Source organism: Delphinapterus leucas, chromosome 3 (genome assembly GCF_059928025.1).
Source record: "Delphinapterus leucas isolate spDelLeu-1000000601 "Yukka" chromosome 3, BTC_Dleu_Yukka2, whole genome shotgun sequence".
In the NCBI taxonomy this organism is placed as follows: Eukaryota; Metazoa; Chordata; class Mammalia; order Artiodactyla; family Monodontidae; genus Delphinapterus; species Delphinapterus leucas.
The window spans coordinates 160,475,745-160,496,599 of record NC_143131.1 but is presented as its reverse complement, the minus strand read 5'-3'; the positions used below and the strand labels follow the sequence as shown (position 1 = coordinate 160,496,599).

General features: G+C 38.8%; 1 protein-coding gene across 1 annotated transcript in view; it reads left to right on the top strand.

The window, feature by feature from the left end:
- ZNF354C (zinc finger protein 354C) overlaps positions 1–20,855 on the top strand; it is a 30,481-nt gene that overhangs the window by 2,736 nt on the left and 6,890 nt on the right. The window contains 2 exon segments of the mRNA XM_030760553.2: positions 19,259–19,385; positions 19,821–19,916. Of these exon segments, the coding sequence (XP_030616413.2) occupies positions 19,259–19,385; positions 19,821–19,916 (223 nt within the window).

The window sequence follows — 20,855 nt, the reverse complement described above, 5'->3', positions numbered from 1 at the left end:
GATGGGTGTTTCAGGAAACCAAAATATAAAACCAGCAAAATGCAGTGCAAAGCAAAACCCAGCTTTCACTGTCTGAGCTTTCCCACACTCCCAAGCTGGAGAGACTGACTTGATTTTAGCTAAAGGAAGATGTAGAGAAGTATGTTTGCAACTCAGAGCCAGTTTTTGTGAACCACTAATTCAGTATCTAACCCTTTTGATTAAGTCTCTTAGAGACCCCGAGGTGACCCAATCACAGGTCTCATTACCCCATTTGAATCAGTTCAGTGGTAATATTCAATATCAACTTCTTTCCTCATTAACGGTCCTCAGAGGTGAATTTCTCTCTGCTGTCTGTTAGAAAAATCAAATAGCAAATAAACAATTTTTGGAAAAAGCAGGATATTTTCAGATTTTACAAATATTCTTTATTCTCTTCTGTTTCCATGCAGCATATGATTTACCTTGTGGGGAAAAGTTCATAGGACTTGGTGTTTATTGATTTATAGTCATAGTTTGTCAATTAACTTTTTTTTGTAGTAAATCAGTATTTGTTTTTGTGATTGTCACTATTTTTTTAAATTATTTTTTAGGATAGTTTTAGATTGAGAGAAAAATTGCAAAGATAGTACCATAATTACCGTATACCCTGCACCCAGTTTTCCCTATTACTAACTAACATCTTCCATTATTATGAAACATTTGTTGTAATTAATGAGCCAGTATTGATATACTATCATTAACTAAAGTCCATACTTTATTCAGATTTCTTTAGTTTTTACTTAAAGTCCTTTTTCTGTTGCAGGATCCCATCCAGGATAACATATTATGTTTAGCTGTCATGTTTCCTTAGGCTCCTCCTGGCTCTCAGTTTCTCAGCCTTTCCTCATTTTTGATGACCATAACAGTTTTGAGGAGCATTGGTTAGATGTTTTGTAGAATGTTCCTCTATTGTGATTTGTCTGATATTTTTCTTAATGTTAGGCTGAAGTTATAGGTTTTGGGGAGGAAGACCACAGAGGTAAAGTGTAATTCTCATCACATCATCAAAACTACATATTAAATAACATGACTCATCACTGTTGATATTGACCTGATCACCTGACTGAAGTGTGTTTGCCAGGTTTCTCCACGGTAAACTTCCTCTCTTTTTCCATCTTCCCACACTGTCCTCTTTGGAAAGAAGTCACTATGTGCAGCCCACACATAAGGAGTAGAGAGTTATGCTCCATCTCCTTGAGGGCAGAGAGTCTACATAAATTATTTGGAATTCTAAATGGAGGATTGTCGCTTCTCCCCCATTTATATCAGTATAGACTCACAGATGCTTATTTTATATTTTGGGTTATAATCTAATACTGCTTTATTTTGTTGCTCAAATTGTTCCATCTTTGGCCAGTGGGAGCTCTTTCAGTTTGTTCCTCTGTCCCTTTGACATACCCCTATCACTGTGTAGTTTTTTGTTTTGTTTTTGGAGCACTTCCTTACCTTTGGTACTGTAAGGTGCTCTAGGCTTATTTTGTGTCTTCCCTGGCCCAGAAATCATCTATTTCTCTAGTGGCCTTGGTTTCTTTTCCTGGAGAATCGTATTAGAAAGCAAGATTTGGGCCTTAGGTTTACTCATTGCTACTGGGGTGTCTTTGCTTTTAGATCCTCTCAACTGACAGAGCAAGGGAATATATATGTATATACTAACCTCTGTGTGTGTGTATAAATATTTTATATGTAACCATGTGTGAGTGTATGTGTGCATGTATATTTCTATATGTAACCACTTGTGTCTGTGTTAAGCTACATATTCGTTCATACTAATGTCTCCAACTCTAATTTATTACCACACGGATCATTCTAGCCTGCTCCCCTTCCTTACTTATAATGTGCCATTCCAACAACAGTGAGAAACCTAGCTCCCACCATCTGCCATCCTTTGACTTTAACCATTCAGTTCCAGTCTGCATGTGTAGTAGTATCTGAATTGTTAATCCATACTGCCCAGAAAACTACTTTATTAACCAGAGTACAGTACTTACGTGCAGTTCCTTTTGTCTTACAGACTCCACTCATTTCCAAAGTTAGTAAGGTCAGCACCTTTTCCACCACCTCCTTCACTGGTTTTTGTCATACATTTGTATTATATTTAGATCATTGTGTCAGATTCTGTGTTCCATTCTGGGACCCCCCCAACATCCTAAATGATTTTTTTTAATTTGCATACATTAAGTTTAACTCTTTGTGTTGTAAACTTCTATGAGTTTTCAAAAATGCCTTGTGTCATGTATCCACCATTACAATATCATACAGAATAGTTTCACTAAAAATTTCCCTTTGCTTCACCTATTCAACCATCTTCCCCTGCCCCACTCCAAACTTCTGGCAACTGCAAATCTTCGTACTGTCTCTACATATCAGTAATACTTCTTTTTTATTTTAAATTAATGGTTGTCCTGCAGTTTGCAATATAAATTACCACTAATCTAAGTCTACCTTTGAATAATACTATATTACTTCCTAGGTATTACAAATACCTTGTAATAGAGTAATCCCGATTACTCCCACCCATCCCTTATGGCATTACTATCAGTCATTTTACTCATCATATGCTATAATCACCCAATTCATTGTTATTATTACTTTAAGCAAACAGTTATCTTTTAGATCAACTAAGAATAAGAAAATACCTTGACTTATTTCTTCTTTGTCACTCTTCCTTAGTGTAGATTCACGTTTCTGACCTGCATTATTTTCTTTTCTCCCTGAAGAACTTGGTTCTTCATTTTCTTGCACGGCAGGTCTGCTGGTAATGAAGATTTTGCTTGTTTGAGAAAGTTTATTTCTCATCCCTTTTGAATTCCTTGAATATGGAATTGTAGATTGGCATTTTCTTTAACTATTTTAAATATTTCTCTTCTTATTTGTGTGGTTTCTAATGAGAAAATCCACTGTAATTCTTACCCTTGTTCCTCTATGGGTAACATGTGTTTTCTCCTTATCTTTGGTGTTTGGCATTTGAATATGATATGCTTAGGTGTACATTTTTGGTTTTTATCCTTTTTGGCATTCTCTGGACTTCCTGGATCTGTGGTTTGTGTCTGTCACTAATTTTGGAAAATTCTCAGCAATTATTATTTCAAATATTCCTTTTATTTTATTCTCTTTTTCTTCTCCTCCTGGTATTCTAATTATCAAGTAATTTTAAATGATCAAATTTAAATGTTGTATTTTTAACATGGGAGGATATATATGATATATCAATAAGAAACTTAAGGGCATGAAACAATAATCATTTATTATTTTTCACAGTTTCTCTGGGTCAGGAATGCAGACAGGCAGCAGACACAACTTATCTCTCCTGTACAAAGCCTGGGGTCTCAGCTGAAAGACTCAAAGTTTAGAGGCTAGAATCATCTGAAGTGTCTTTCACTCACATGTATAGTAGTTGATGCCAGCTCCTGGCTGAGACCTTAGCTAGGGCTGTTGGATTAAACATCCACTTGTAGTCCCTTTGTGTGTCTTGGGCTTACAATATGGTGGCCAGATTCCAAGGGTGAACATCAAGTGAGCCAGGTGGAAAGCGTATTCTTTCCTCGGAAGTCACATAACATTACTTCCACTGAATTCTACTGGTCACGGCACCTAGAATCCCCTGCACAGATTGAAAGGAAGGAAACATAGACCTCACTTCTTGGTGGGAGAAGTGTCAGTGTCACATTATAGAAGAGCATGTGATATGGGAGGTATATTGGTGTGGTTATCTTGGGAAAGTACAATCTGCCACATCTGTCAGAATTAAAAATGCACATGTACTTTGAGCCAATAGTTCAACCTCTACCAGTTTATCTTATAAATATAGATGTACACATACCCAGAGATATCTGCATGAGAATGGTCATTGTGCATTGTATGTGACAGCAAAAAACAGAAACCATCTAAATACCCATCAATAAAGGAAATGGTAAATAAGTTTTGGTATCTGTACAATGGCATATATCATGTAGTTGTTAAAAACAATAAGGTGTGTATATGCAGATGTGGCAAGATCTGTAAGATACAAGTTAAACATTCAGAATTTTTCCATTAAAAACAAGAATACGTATGTGTATTTGCACAAAACACTTCTGGAAAGAAAGAAGAAAAACTTGATACCAGTTACCTATAGGATGGAGCTGCTAACATATCACTGTGTGCTCTTTTGTGCTCTTCATATTCTTTACCATGTGTCTGTTTTCCTCTTGTTTAAATAAATGGCCAAAAGAACACATGGATATGCAATTGGATATGAATTTTGTAATATGTTCTTAAAACTTGTCTGTAATAGGATTTAGTGTGATATATATTTTGTTCTTTTTGTTTTCAGTTTTTTTCAGATTTTTCTAAAGTGTTTATGTTGAATCTGTGTACTTTTTTAAAAGCTAATGAAATTTAAAAAGAAAAAGAATGTCATTTTGGTGGCAGTGTTCTAAGGCCCAGGGAAATGGGACTGGAAGTAAAGATAGAATGTGGGGTTGCCATGGGTATTCTGCTTACAGCAGCAAGAAGCCTGCTCAGGCTGCTGTAACAAAATGTCACAGGCTTAAGCAAAAGAAATTTATTTTCTCACAGTCCTAGAGGCTATAAGGCTATAAGGCTAAGATCAAGATGTTGGCAGGTTTGGTTTCTTCTGAGGCCTGTCTGCTTGGCTTGTAGAAAGGCCACATTCTCAGTGTCCTCACATGGTCTTACCTCTGTGCATGTGCCTGTCTGTGTCCTAATCTCCTCTTATAAGGACACTTATTAGGGCCCAATTAGCCCTTATTAGGGCCCAATCTAAAGACAATCTTTTAACTTAATTACCTCTTTAAAGACCTTAACTCCAGATTCTGAGGGTACTACAGGTTAGGACTTAAACATATGAATGGGTGGGAGGGATAATTCAGCTCATAATTAAGCCCTTTCATTGGGTCCTATAGAAAGATTGCTTTTCCTATCATCCCATTCATTCTTTCAATTCAAACATATTTGACATAGTTCTGTGGCCTCTCTCTGTAAGGCCTTTCCTGTGATCTCTGGATTATATAGAGTGTGTGGTCTGTAAGCCTAATAAAGGCTAGGCTGAGGCAGAATCTCTGAGCCCATGGCTGACCCTGGTTCCAAACACCCAGGTTACCTGTTCTAGTCCCAGCAGAGCTAAGCAGCTTTTCTCAAGGAGGCCATGACCCAGAACTAGAAATTTAAGTAAATAGGGAGTTAGCATACAGCAGATTTTTTTTTTTTTTTTTTTCGGTATGTGGGCCTCTCACTGTTGTGGCCTCTCCCGTTGCGGAGCACAGGCTCTGGACGCGCAAGCTCAGCAGCCATGGCTCACGGGCCCAGCCGCTCCACGGCATGTGGGATCTTCCCGGCCCAGGGCACGAACCCGTGTCCCCTGCATCAGCAGGCGGACTCTCAACCACTGCGCCACCAGGGAAGCCCCAGCAGATATTTTTTGACTGCATAACATCTAAACCATATTCCTGTGTTTGGGGAATTCTCTTCTTTTTCAGTCTTAGTAGGAAAGAGAGACCACTTCACATTTGAGAGGCTAAAATGACCATCTACTTGATTTTCCATCTTCCCTTATACATCAAGTACAGGTGTGTGATCCAAGTTTGGTCATTTAGTTGTACTCACCGTGGACTTTGAGACAGAAGCTAGGAATGTAAAGGAACAGGAACAATGTTGAGTGCACTCTGGTGGTTGTGGTGGCAGCAGTAACATTGAGTTTGTAGAGGAAGGAGGAGGAGGAGCTCAGCAAAAGCAGAGTCTGTCTACTGGGTGTGGGAGTGGTGGTAAGGCTGTACCATCCACTTTTCAATAGCAATAGTGTTCTCACAAGTCTGGTTTTCTAGTGTGATCCTGACTGTAGTCCAGAATGTTGCCTGGCCTCCCTGGTTTATGCTCATTTTCCAAGCCTAGTTCTGTGACTGTCAATGCTCTTACAGCTCCCCTGTCCATTTTCTTTGTACATGAGCCAGAGTCCATTTCTGTTGCTTGAAACCGAAGAAACTTGACAGATATACTTCTTATGAAGCTACCTGCTGAAACCCAGAGTTGTATTTTACACCTTTAAAATACAGCTTAGATTACCAGTGTTTCTTTTTTTTTTAATTACTTAATTAATTAATTAATTTTTGGCTGCATTGGGTCTTCATTGCTGCATGCAGACCAGGGCTTGAACCCTTGTCCCCTGCATTGGCAGGCAGATTCTTAACCACTTCACCACCAGGGAAGTCCCACCAGTGTTTCTAAATGGGGTCGTCTTAGCATTTTGGATGGAGCCATCTTTCATTGTTCAGGACTGCCTTGAGCATATTTAAATGATTAACAACCTTGATCCCTTCCCTTAAATGCCACTAGCACCTCCCTTAGTCATTGTGAGAAAGAAAAAGGCCCTCACACATCTCCAAACTTAACCTGGGGAAGGGGGAGGATACCATACACTCATGAGAGCAACAAGTCTAGATGATTGATATCTTTCAGGTCTGCATTTCTAGGATTCCATCATTTTGTTATTTCTTGATATCTCATGAACTTGCCTAGACTCACTGAATATTTTGTTTTATACTTAAAAAGTAATACATGGGCTTCCAGCTTCTGACAATAGAAGAATAGCTCCTATCAGACCAATTCATCTGTGGATGAGAACCAAGCTCTGGACAAAATATGAGAAACAACCACCTGAAGGCATTGAAGAGAAACCAAAAGCAGACAGATATTGGACAACTGTCTGCATTTGGCTGAAGAGACTGTCACGGTAAATATTCTAGTTTTCACAGCTTTTGCCTAGGGACAGGCCACAGTCAGCGCCAACAGAATGGTTAAAACTTGATTAGAAACCTGTAATCTTACTATCATGAAGAATCCCAAGACAGAGTTTGGGGCAACCTTAGCATCTGGAAAGTGGAGGGGCCTTAAAAAGGAGAGAGCCAGAGAGGGGGAGCCCTGTATCCTGTGCATAAACTCTGCCCAAATCTCTGGCTCACCCCTGAACCACACCATGCACAAGACAGACTCACAGTAACCCAACAAAGAACTGAAGAGATATTTTTGCTGCTGCCTATTACTGAGATGACAGAGTTTGATATTTGAGCACTGTTAAATTAACTACCTGCTTAAAAAAAAAAATCAGTACTTCTTAAAGAAACATAACAAAATCCAGAGTCTACATTATAAACTATACAATGTCCAGGATAAGGTAGACATGAAGAGATGGGAAAATGTGACCAATATTCAAGAGAAAGGCAATCAGCAGAGACCAAACCCAAGATGACTCAGATGCTGGAATTAGTTGACAGATATTATTTTACTTTTATATTTTAAAATTTCTATTGGAGTGTAGTTGATTTACAATGTTGTGTTAGTTTCAGTTGTACAGCAAAGTGAATCAGTTATACATATACATATATACACTCTTTTTTAGATTCTTTTCCCATATAGGCCATTACAGAGTATTGAATAGAGTTCCCTGTGCTATACAGTAGGTCCTTATTAGTTACGTATTTTATATATAGTAGTGTGTATATGTCAATCCCAATCTTCAAATTTATCCCTCCCCCCACCCCTTGCCCCCTGGTAACCATAAGTTTGTTTTCTACGTCTGTAACTCTTTCTGTTTTGTAGATAAATTCACTTTGTACCCTTTTTTTAGACTCCACATATAAGCAGTATCATATGTTATTTGTCTTTCTCTGCAGCCGGCAGATTTTAAAACCACTGTTTTAACTATGTGCAGGGATTTAAAGGAGAATATGCATGCAATAAATAAGTCAATAGGAAATCCAAGCAGAGAACTAGAGACTATGAAAAAGTAATAGAAATTTTGTAACTGAAGAATAAAATATCTGAAACATAAAAAGAATCACTGAATAGGCTTAACCTTTGGAAACGAACATAAGAAAATGTTAGTAAACTTGTAGATATGTCAACAGAAAATGTCCTAACTGAAGAATAGGGATAAAAAGCTTCAGTTACCAGTAAAACAATGTTACAGGTCTAAGATACATGTAGTTGGAATTCAAGAAGAAGAGGAGAGAGAGAGAATGGGACAGAAAATATATTGAAAGGAAATAATGGCCAAAATTTCCCCAAGTTTGTTTAAAAAAAAACAAAAACAGATATTTACAGATTGACTACACTCACTGAACCTCAAGCAGAATAAATACAAAGGAAACCATAGCTAGGCACATCATTGACCAGTGCTGTGCAACAGCAATATAATGTGAACCATGAATGCAAGTCACATGTAATTTAAAATGTTTGGGGAGCGGATCCAGATGGCAGAGGAGTAGGATGTGGACCTCACCTTCTCCGCAGAGATACATCAAAAATACATCTACATGTGGAACGACTCTCACAGAACATCTACTGAATGCAGGCAGAAGACCTCAGACTTCCAAAAGGGCAAGAAAATCTCCACATAACTGGATAGGACAAAAGAAAAAAAAAAAGAGAGAAGCAAATTCGTACAGGACCTGCACCACTGGGAGAGAGCTGTAAAATAGGAAGGGTTTCCACAAATGGAGAAGTCCCCTCACTGGTGGGAGGTCAGCCAGGACACAGGGGGAGCTTTGGAGCCTCAGAGGAGGGCACAGCAGCAGGTTTGCAGAGGGCAAAGCAGAGAGACAGACCTGCACAGACAATTGGTGTTGACAGGCACTCCCCAGCCTGAGAAGCTCGTCTTTTGGGGTGGGCAGGGGCTGTGTGCTGACACTCAGGCTTTGGAGGTCAGACCCTGGGGAGAAGACTAGGGTTGGCTAAGCAAAGATAGCCTGAGGGGGCTAGGGTGTGGTGCACCACAACCAAGGGAATCCGGGAAGAAGCCTGGGCCCACCAGAGAGGCAAGACACCATTGTTGGGGGGCATATGAGGAGAGGGGCATGCCCACCATAGGAGTTTCTTTCTCCTAGTGCTCTCAGGCAGCAGGGCACCACCTACACAAGCTACAGGGGCAGGTACAAGCCACTGCTGCCATATCAGACTCCACAGGTGGGCGTGGACTGCTGCCGCCACCAAGGGTCCTATGAGCAGGTGCAGGTCACTGTCCCTACCTTCCTGGGAGTATGTGCAGCCCACCAATGCCAGGGGTCCTGTGACCTGGTGCCAACCACTGCCCCCACCTCCCCAGGGGTGCATGCAACCTCCTGCAGCTGCCAAGAGTCCCACAGCCAACTGCCATCCACTGCCCCTGCCTCCCCAGGAGTATGTGCAGCTAGCTGCCCTTGCTGAGGGACCCGCAACCGGGAGCCAACTGCTGCCCCTGCCTTCCTGGGAGTGTGCGCGCAGGCCATGCACCTGCACACCCCCATCAAGGGGATAATGGCCAGCACATGCTGAGGAAAGAGATGGCAAGCAACCAAACCAAAAACAGCCCTCACACTGAAAAAATATTAAACCCACACAAGCTATGCAGGGAAGCTCCCACATATAAATAGCTCTCCAAGACTACAGTAGATATTTGCTTCTCCTAAACTCACAGAGTAAGAGAAATATAAGCAAAAGGAAGAAGCAGAGGAACCACTCTCAGTTAAAGACCAAGAGAATTCCCGTGAAGGAACAAACCATGAAACAGACCTCTTCAGTCTAACAGACAATGAGTTCAAAAAGGAGGCAATGAAAATAAGTAATTAAGAAAGGCTATTGACAGAAATGCAGATTACTGTGAAAAGGAACTAGAAACTATAAGAAGGAGCCAAGAAAAATTAGAAAATTCATTTGCCGAGATGAAAGCTGAGCTCAAGGCAAAGAAGAAGAATGATTAATGCAGAAGAAAGAATAAGTGACCTGAAAGATAGAATGGAAATTACCCAATCAAACACCAGACAAAAGCCAAATGAAAAAAAATGAAAGCAATATGAGACATATGGGATAATATAAAGTAGGCCAATCTATGCATAGTAGGGATTCCAGAAGGAGAAGAAAGAGAAAAGGGGATTGAAAATGTATTTGAAGCTATTATGGCTGAAAACCTCCCAAACATAAAGAAGGAAACAGATATCCAGATCCAGGAAGCACAGTGTCCCAAATAAGATGAACCCAAAGAGACCTACACCAAGACATATTATAATAAAATTGGCAAAAGTTATAGAGAGGATTCTAAAGGCAGCAAGAGGAAAAACAAAGAGTTAATTACAAGGGAACCCCCATAAGGCTATCAGCTGATTTCTCTACAGAAGCAATGCAGGGCAGCAGGAAGTAACAAAATGTATTCAAAGGCTTGAAAGAGAAAAATTTCCAGCCTAGAATACTCTGCCAAGCAAGATTATCATTTAGAATAGGAGGAGAAATAAAGAAGTTCTCAGAGAAGCAAAAACTAAAAGAATACAGCGATACTAAACCTATCCTAAAAGAAATACTGAAAGGTCATCTCTAGAAAAGAAGCAAGGAGATATAGGTAGGAGGAAATCACAATTGGAAAGTAAATCACTTAAATTAGCTAGTATACAGATCAAAAAGAAAAAAAAAAGCTATTTGTGAAAGCAATGATTAAACATAAGCAACAGCAAAGGGATAGACATGAAGATGTAAAAAGGGACATCAAAATCATAAAACATGGGGAAGGAGAGTAAGAAAATGCAGATTCTTTTTCTTTTTTTGAATATGTTTGAGACTGTATGACTATCAGTCTAAAGCAAGCAGATATAGTAAGGGGTTAACATACTTGAAAAATGGGACAACCCACAAATCAAAAACACAGTAGACTCACAAAAACCGAAAAGAAGAGAATACAAACATAAAAGGAAATCATCAAATCACAAAAAGAAAAAGGAACAAAGAAGAAACAAAGAATCTACTGGGAAAACAGGTTTGAAATGGCAATAAATACATATGTATTGATAATTACCTTAAATGTCAATGGACTGAATACTCCAATCAAAAGACATAGAGTGTTAGACTGAATAAAAAAACACCAAGAGCCTACAATATGCTGCCTACAGGAGACCCACCTTAGAGCAAAGGACACACATAGTTTTTTTTAATTTAATTTGGTTCTGGGTCTTAGTTTCAGCAGGTGAGCTCCTTAGTTGCAGCAGGTGGGCTCCTTAGTTGTGGCTCGAGGGCTCCTTAGTTGCAGTTCACCGGCTACTTAGTTGTGACACATAGGCTCCTTAGTTGCAGCACACGGGCTCCTTAGTTGTGGCATGCAAACTCTTAGTTGTGGCATGCATGTGGGATCTAGTTCCCTGACCAGCGATTGAACCCAGGCCACCTGCATTGGGAGTGTGGAGTCTTAACCACTGCATCACCAAGGAAGTCCAGGACACACGTAGATTGAAAGTGAGGGAGTGGAGAAAGATATTTCAGGCAAATGGAAATGACAAAAAAGCAGGAGTTGCAATACTCATATCAGACAAAGTAGACTTTAAAGTAAAGACTATAAAGAAAGATAAAGAAGGACACTATATAATGATAAAAGGATCAATACAAGTAGAGGATATTACCTCATCAACTTATATGCACTTAATGTAGCAGCACCCAAATACATAAAACAAATACCTACAGACATAAAGGGAGAAATCAGTGGGAATACAATAATAGTAGGAGACTCTAACACCCCACTCACATCCATGGACAGATCTTCCAGACAGAGAATCAGTAAGGCAACAGAGATCCTAAATGATACAATAGAGCAGTTAGACTTAATTGATATTTTCAGGACGTTACATCCAAAACAAAACAAAATGGAGTACACATTCTTTTCAAGCGCACACAGAACATTCTCTACGATTGACCACATACTAGGGCACAAAACTAACCTCAGCAAATTTAAGAGTATAGAAGTTATTTCAGGCATCTTCTCTGATCACAATGGCATGAAACTAGAAATCAACCACAGGAAAAGAAATGAGAAAAAAACGACTACATAGATACTAAACAACATGCCACTAAAAATCCAGTGGGTCAACGAGGAAATCAAAAAGAAAATTTAAAAAAATACCTTGAGACAAATGTCAATGAAAACACAACCATACAAAATCTATGGGATGCAGCAAAAGCAGTTCTTAGCTGGAAGTTCACAGTGATACAGGCCATCATCAAAAAAACAAGAAGAACCTCTAGTAAACAACCAAACCTACCACCTAAAAGAATCAGAAAAAGAAGAACAAACAAAACCTAAAGTCAGCAGAAGGAAGGAAATAATAAAGATCAGGGAGGAAATAAATAAAATACAGATTTTTTTAAAAGTAGAAAATAATAAAACAAAGAGCTGGTTCTTTGAAAGGGTAAACAAAATTAAAAAACCTCTGGCCAGATCACCAAGAAGAAAAGAGAGAGAACCCAAATAAACAAAATAAGAAATGAAAAAAGAGAAATCTCAACTGATACTGCAGAAATACAAAAAGCCATAAGAGAATACTATGAACAATTATATGCCAACACATTTGACAACCTAGAAGAATTGGACAACTTTCTAGAAACATACAGCCCACTGAAATTGAATCAAGAAGAAATAGATGATTTGAACAGACCAATCACTAGACGTGAAATAGAATCTGTAATTTAAAAAACTCCTTACAAACAAAAGTCCAGGACCGGATGGCTTCACAGGTGAATTCTACCAAACATATAAAGAAGAACTTAAACTGATTCTTCTCAAACTCTTCCAAAAGATTGAAGAGGAGGGAATACTCCCAAAGACATTGTATGAAGCCATCATCACCCTGATACCGAAACCAGACAAAGACACCACCTAAAAAGAAAATTACAGGGCAATATCTTTGATGAATATAGATGCAAAAAATCTCAACAAAATATTAGCAAACCAAATCCAACAACACATAAAAAAGATCATATACCATGACCAAGTGGGATTCATCCCAGCTTCACAAGGATGGTTCTACACTCGCAAATCAATCAATGTAATACGCCACATTAACAAAAGAAAAGTAAAAAACCACATGACCATCTCAATAGATGCAGAAAAAGCGTTTGACAAAATTCAACATCCATCCATGATAAAAACTCTTACAAAAGTGGGAATAGAGGAATATCTGAACTTAATTAAAGCCATTTATGACAAACTCACAGCCAGTATAATACTCAATGGTGAAGAGCTAAAAGCCTTCCCACTAAAATCTGGAACAAGACAAGGATGCCAACTCCCACCACTTCTATTCAACATAGTATTGGAAGTCCTAGCCACAGCAATCGGACAAGAAAAAGGAATAAAAGATATCCAAATTGGAAGGGAAGAGGTAAAATTGTCATATGCAGATGACATGATACTATATATAGGAAACCCTAAGGACCCAACACAGAAGCTACTAGATCTAATAAATGAATTCAGCAAAGTAGCAGAATAAAAGATTTAACATTCAAAAATCAGTTGCATTCTTTTTTTTTTTTTTGGCTGTGTCAGGTCTTCATTGTGGCATGCGGGATCTTTTGTTGTGGTGTGCGGGCTCTTCATTGTGGTGCATGGGCTTCTTGCTAGTTGTGGCATGCAGGTTTTCTCTCTCTGGTTGTGGCATGCGAGCTCCAGGGCACGTGGGCTCTGTAGTTGTGGCGTGTGGACTCCAGAGTGTGTGGGCTCTGTAGTTTGTGACACACAGGCTCTCTAGTTGAAGAGCAGGCTCAGTAGTTGTGGTGCACGGGCTTAGTTGCCCCATGGCATGTGGGATCTTAGTTCACTGACCAGGGATTGAACCTGCATCCCCTGCATTGGAAGGCAGATTCTTTACCACTGGACCACCAGGGAAGTCCCTTGGTTGCATTATGTACACTAAAAATGAAATATCAGAAAGGGAATGTAAAAAAAAAAACCTTTTAAAGTAGCACTCCCAAAAAATAAAATACCTGGGAATAAACCTGACCAAGGAGGTGAAATACTTGTACACTGAGAACAATAAGACATTAATAAAGGAAATTAAAGAGGATTCAAAGAAATGGAAAGATATCCCATGCTCTTGGATTGGAAGAATTAATATTGTTAAAATGGCATTCTACCAAAAGCAATCTACAGATTTAATGCAATCCCTATCAAAATACCCATGACATTTTTCACAGAACTAGAACAAATAATCCAAAAATTTATGTGGAACCATAAAACCCAGAATTGCCAAAGCAATCCTGAGGGGAAAAAAAGCAGGGGACATAACTCTCCCAGACTTCGGACAATACTACAGAGCTACAGTAATCAAAACAGTGTGGTATTGGTACAAAAACAGACATATGGATCAATGGAACAGAATAGAGAGCCCAGAAATAAACCCACACAGTCAATTAATCTTCAACAAAGCAAGAATATAAAATGGGAAAAAAGACGGTCTCTTCAGGAAGTGGTGCTGGGAAAGTTAGACAGCTGCATGTAAACCAATGAAGTTAGAGCACACTCTCACACCATGCACAAAAATAAACTTAAAATGGCTTAAAGACATAAACATAAGATGTGACACCATAAAACTCCTAGGAGAAAGCATAGGCAAAACATTCTCTGACATAAATTGTACCAATGTTTTCTTAGGTCAGTCTCCCAAGGCAATAGAAATAAAAATAAACAGATGGGACCTAATCAAACTTACAAGCTTTTGCACAGCAAAGGATACCATAAAAAACCATTAAAAAATGAAAAAACAACCTACAGAATGGGAGAAAATATTTGCAAATGATAAGACTGACAAGGGCTTAATCTTCAAAATATACAAACAGTTCATACAACTCAACAACAGCAACAACAAAACAACCCAATTGAAAAATGAGCAGAAGACCTTAATAGACATTTCTCCAAAGGAGACATACAGATGACCAGTAGGCACATGAAAAGATGCTCAATGTCACTAGTTATTAGAGAAATGCAAATCAAAACTACAATGAGGTACCACCTCACACCAGTCAGAATGGCCAACGTTAAAAAGTCTACAAATAACAAATGCTGGAGAGGGTGTGGAGAAAAAGGAACCCTCCTACACTGCTGGTGTGGATGTCAGTTGGTGCAGCCACTGTGAAAAACAGTGTGGAGGTTCCTCAGAAAACTAAAAATAGAATTACCATATGATCCAGCAGTCCCACTCCTGGGCATATACCCAGAAAAAATTATAATTCAAAAAGATACATGCACCCCTATGTTCATAGCAGCACTCTTCACAATAGCCTAAACATGGAAACATGTCCATTGACGGATGAATGGATAAAGGAGATGTGGTACGTATATACAATGGAATACTACTCAGCCTTAAAAAAGAACGAAATAATGCCATTTGCAGCAACATGGGTGCAACTAGAGATTATTGTACTAAGTGAAGTAAGTCAGAAAGAGAAAGACAAATATCACATGATATCACTTACATGTGGAATCTAAAATATGGCACAAATGAACTTATCTACAAAACAAACAGATTCATAGACATAGAGAACAGACTTGTCATTGCCAAGGGGGAGGAGGGTATGGGAGGGAAGGACTGAGAGTTTGGGATTAGCAGATGTAATCTATTATATATAGGATGGAGAAACAACAAGGTCCTACTGTATAGTGCAGGGAGCTATATTGAATATCCTGTGATATTCCACAGTGGAAAAGAATAAAAAAAAAAGAATGTCTATATGTGTATAATATAAAAAAGAATGTCTATATGTGTATAACTGAGTCACTTTGCTGTACAGCAGAGAGTGGCACAACACTGTAAATCAACCATACTTCAAGTAAAACATTTTTTTGAACTTTCTAGTAGTCACATTAAAAAATAAACAGAAGCAGATAAATTAACTTTAATATTTTACTTAACACAGTATACCCAAAATATTATTTCAACACTTAATAAGTACAAAATTATTATTGAAATATCATGTATATATATTTATTTGTGTATATATAAATATTTTCTAGTATATATTCTGGTGTGTATTTTATATATAACAGCACATCACAATTCAGACTAGCCACATTTTAAGCACTTAATATCCATTTGTGGCTAGTGCCTATGATATTAGGCAGAGAAGTCATAGACAAATCACTGAAAACCAAAGATTTTAAAGCAGACAGAAAAAAAAATCACATTACATATGGAGAATCAATATTTGAATGTCCATTGGCTCCTCATGAGAAACAGCAGTGGCCAGAAAACAATAATGACCTTTTATATGCTGAAAGAAAAGAACTGTCAACCCAGAATTCTATAACCAATGAAAATATTCTTCAGGAATGAAGATGGGGCTTCCCTGGTGGCGCAGTGGTTGAGAGTCCGCCTGCTGATGAAGGGGACATGGGTTGGTGCCCCAGTCTGGGAAGACCCTACATGCCGTGGAGTGGCTAGGCCTGTGAGCCATGGCCACTGAGCCTGCACGTCCGGAGCCTGTGCTCCGCAAAGGGAGAGGCCACAACAGAGAGAGGCCCACGTACCAAAAAAAAAAAAAAAAAAAAAAAGAATGAAGATGAAATAAAGGCATTTTCAGATAAAAGAAAACAAAGCTAATTCATTGTCAGCAGGCCTGCACTACAAGATATTCTAAAAGAAGTTCTTCAAGTTAAAAGGAAGTAATACAAAAAAAAAAAAAAAAAGGAAGTAATACCAGACCTAATCTTAGGAAGGAAATGAAGAGTATTAGAAATGGATAAATATAAATATATATATATATTTATATTTGTCTGGATAAATATATTTATATTATAGAAATATATAACTAATTTTTCTTCTCAGTTTCTTTAAGATGATATGATTGTTTAAAGCAGAAGTATAATACTGTGTTATGGAGTTTATCGTGTAAGTGGATGTAATGCATATAACTACCGTGGATATAGAATTCATTTATGCCTGGACTGGAAAAGCTCTATCTTTATCTTTGGAAAAGCTCTGTCTTTGTCTCCAGGGATGCCTGGATGGCTGTTTTTGATTCCTGGCCAAGATAAGGGAAGTGGATGTGGTCCTTAAATGCCACTGACCACCCCCGGGGTCATCTTCTTCACTGCTGGTTTGCAGCTGGCCTATATGGTTTGACAAGCCTTGCTTGATACACAAAAGGCCCCTGCCGAGCGTTTCTCCTTTGAGCTCCCCCAACCCAAAATTTCTTATATAGCTCCAGAGACACAGCATAGTCTGTGCGTGCGGATAAGGGGAGATTGCACATGGAATATCTCTGACTTCCATAAAGAATTTCTTGCACAGTGTTTATCTTGCTGCATTGTACCCTTTGCCTTCCATGAGTAGTCTCAGAGCAGTCTGATGAGTCCTGTCAACTATATGAACTGAGAAAATCTTTGTAATAACTGTAGCATGAAGAAGAACCATATATTTGCGAGGTTCTTGCATTCTATGTGAAATCATATATTAGCTCTAAATACACTATAAAGAACTAAGAATGTGTATTCTAATTCTCAGCAACCACTAAAAATGCAAAGAGGTATAGCTAAAGGTGAACATGTAAATTAAAGTGGAATCTAAAAAAATTTCAAAACAGGCATACACCCTGTAAAAAAATGTAAGCCTAATTGAACGGTATAACATAATAAGTGAAAGGTTGCCTTTCTGTCCCTTTCTAAAATATCAAAGAGTAATCTGGGTGGACAGCTTGTTGTATTCTTTCAGATATTTTTGTAGGCACATATGCATATATAGATAAAGAATGTTTCAACACATACAGACTGGCAGCTTGCTTTTTCATATGAATCAGTAATATATCACGGTCAAATTCCAATGTCAGGCATACAAATTTATCTCATTCTATTTAATGGCTATATAACATTTCATGGACTAAATGCAGTATAAATTGCTTATACTGCTTATGCAGTATAAATTCCCTTATTGATAACGTAGGTTGTCTTCAAATTTTCACCATTGTATTAGTTTCCCATTGTTGCTGTAACAAATTACCACAAACTCTATGGCCTAAAATAACATAAATTTATTCTCCTACAGTTGTGGAGGTCAGAAGTGTGAAATCAGTTTCACTGGCTTAAGGTCCAGTTCTCAGCAGAGCTGCTTCTTTCTGGAGGCTCTGGGGTGAAAATCTGTTTCCTGGCCTTGTTTTCACCTTCTGGTGGCCCCCTATGTTCCTTGGTTTATGGCCCTTTCAACCATCTTCAAAGCATATCACTTCAGTCTCTGCTTCCATCATCATATAGCCTTCTCTTCTTCTGACTCTGATTCCTTTTGTGTTCTTCTTATAAGGACCGTTATGGATCCCCCTGGATAATAATCCAGAATAATCGTCCCCTCTCAAAACCCTTCAGCAGATCCTCAGAGTCCCTTTGTCATATGTATAATGTTTACAGGTTTATTATTCAGCCTACCATAACCATTATCTTAAAAGTAATGTTTTAGTGAACATCCTTGAACAAATATCCCTACACAGTGTGTGATTATTCCTTGAAGTAGAATCCTAGAAGTATTTAGAAATGCAAGGTCAAAGTAATATACCTTTTACATTTTGATAGATTCTCAACAAAATACCCACTAAGCATTGTACTGTTACTCCCTTAGACTCTTTCATACAAGAATTGGTGGCTGTCCAACCCCTGCTTTCTTACATTTTGGGGTTTAACTGGGATTCTTTTGGAAGAACTTACCTTCTCAGCAGTTCCCTTTTGCACCTCTATAGTCTTGCAGGTAGTTTGGTTCTTTTAATTTTCATAGTCAATGGAAACCCATCTGACAATATATCTTAGAGACCTGTCTATCTGAATTCAGTTAGGAGCTCCACCACTCTAACAGTTTTACCTTGGGAAAATTTTGTAACCTTTCTGAACTGTTTCTTTATCTGCAAAATGGTTTAATTATAGTAACTTCCTAATAGAATGTCTGTGAAACTTAAATGGGTTACTGTATACAAAGTTTCTATCATAGTCCCTAACATGTAAGTATTCAATAAACATTAACTAATATTATTTTTATTATTTGCTTTATGTCTCAGAAATTCCTTTTTATTTCTGTTCTACTAATGATATTTTCCCTAGTTTTCCAGCACTGCTCTAAATGTTCTCTGATTTTTTTCCTTTCATTTAATTTGGATTTTGAGTGGGAGGGAGGTAAATGGATGTGTTCAGTTATTCTGACAGATCCCAGGGTGGGATATAAATTCCCTCTTGGCAGGAAATTTGCCCTTTTTTCCATATCACAGCACATGCCATGTGTCTTTGCTCCAAGTGGGTACTCAATAAATATTTGTTTAATAGTTGATGGGTGGTTCCAAAAATAACATAAATAGTTGCTTTGAAATATTTAGAATCCTGAGACATTTTCAGAATGGTTGCTACACATCCCAGTGTCACCTTCTTACCAAGTCTTCCAGAGGAGAAGATGTTCCTGGGTGAACAGGAATGGGTTTCCCATTACAGGAGTCAGTGACGTTTAGGGATATAGCTGTGCTCTTCAGCCGGAACGAGTGGTTGCACCTGGACTCTGCCCAGAGAACCTTGTACCGGGAGGTGATGCTGGAGAACTACAGCACCCTGGTCTCGCTGGGTAAGGAGCCTAGCTTGTCATGGAGAGTCTGCCGTGGGAGCACTTTAGAGCTCCCTCTCAGGTTCAGAGTGGAGGTTTCTATCCTGTGTGCCCCTGGGAAAGGAAAAATCGGTGTAGAATTGAAAGTGTACCTGTTTGTTGTGACGCCCTTCATGCTGCTGTTCATCCTCTGCCTTCCTCCCGCCCCACCTCCTGATCAGTTCCCTCCTACTCCAATGACTAGAGCCCAGTTTAGATTCTGAAAAACATGTAGGACTCCCGTCTTAGAGGGATTCATAGCCAGGGCCCTATATTGTTTCCTCCATCCCCCTAAAGGCCTCAGTCCCCCTCAGGAGTGCTTATGCTGCCTTCTCTGCCCTATAGGCTCCAGTTAGTTAGTTCTGGGGTTGCTCTTCATGCCATTTGTTCAAACTCCATTTCCTTACTCATGAGCAGGGATTCCATTTTCAATGCCAAATTTGATCTGCAAGTTGCAACATGGAGAAGATCCCTGTATGGTGGAAAGAGAAATCCCTCAAGATACCTGCCTAGGTGAGTAAGTGACTGGGGGGTGGGCACAAGTGTCTTTATACATGAGCAGGTCATGAGGAGTGCTCTGAAAACTTTCCTGGAAATTCTGAGCCTTATTGAAATGCTCAGGACCCCTTGACAAGGCTCCTTGGTTGTAATGGTTTTCTTTGCATCAAGAAGGTCCTTGTATTGACATCTTCCTTCTCATACCACTCCCTGCATTCTCTTTCCCTTTCCCTTTTTTTGCAGCCTCACTCATGTTCTTCTACCGTCTTTGGCCTCTTGGTCTTCATGGTTTTCTTTCCATCTGCATTAACACATGTTCATGTCTGATAGATATTAAATACTTTACACCTTCTGCCATATTTTGAATTTTTTATAATTTTTTTCATTTCTTTTACCACCCACACATTTCAGAGTATTGCCAACATTCCTTTGTCTCTGATTTCTTAACATTTCCCTTTTATTTTCTTGGAGACTGGGTTGTCATCTCCCACTATTATATTCAATCAGCTGTCATTAACATAACCACTGTAGCCTTTCTAGTCCAGGGGTCAGCAAACTTTTCCTATAAAGGGCCAGATTGTAAATATTTTGGCTTTGGGGGCCATAAGGTCTCTGTTGCAACCATTTAACTCTGTGGTTGTAGTGCAAAAGCAGCCAGAGACAGTACTTAGACGAATAGGTGTGGCTGTATTCTGATAGAACTTTACAAAAACAGGTGGCAGCTGAATTTGTTCCAGAGATCCATAGTTTGCTGACCAGTCTTCTAGCCTAGTCTAATCTAGTTGGTCTTTATCATAAAATTGTAGGTTGTCAGGATTGGAGGATCACTTAAAGATGATCAAATTTATATACTTCTTTTTATATCTGAAGAAACAGAGTACCAGAGATCTTAAAGTACTTTGGTCACAGAGCTAGAAAGCTGAAATCTGATGAAAGAAACCTAAATAGATCCCC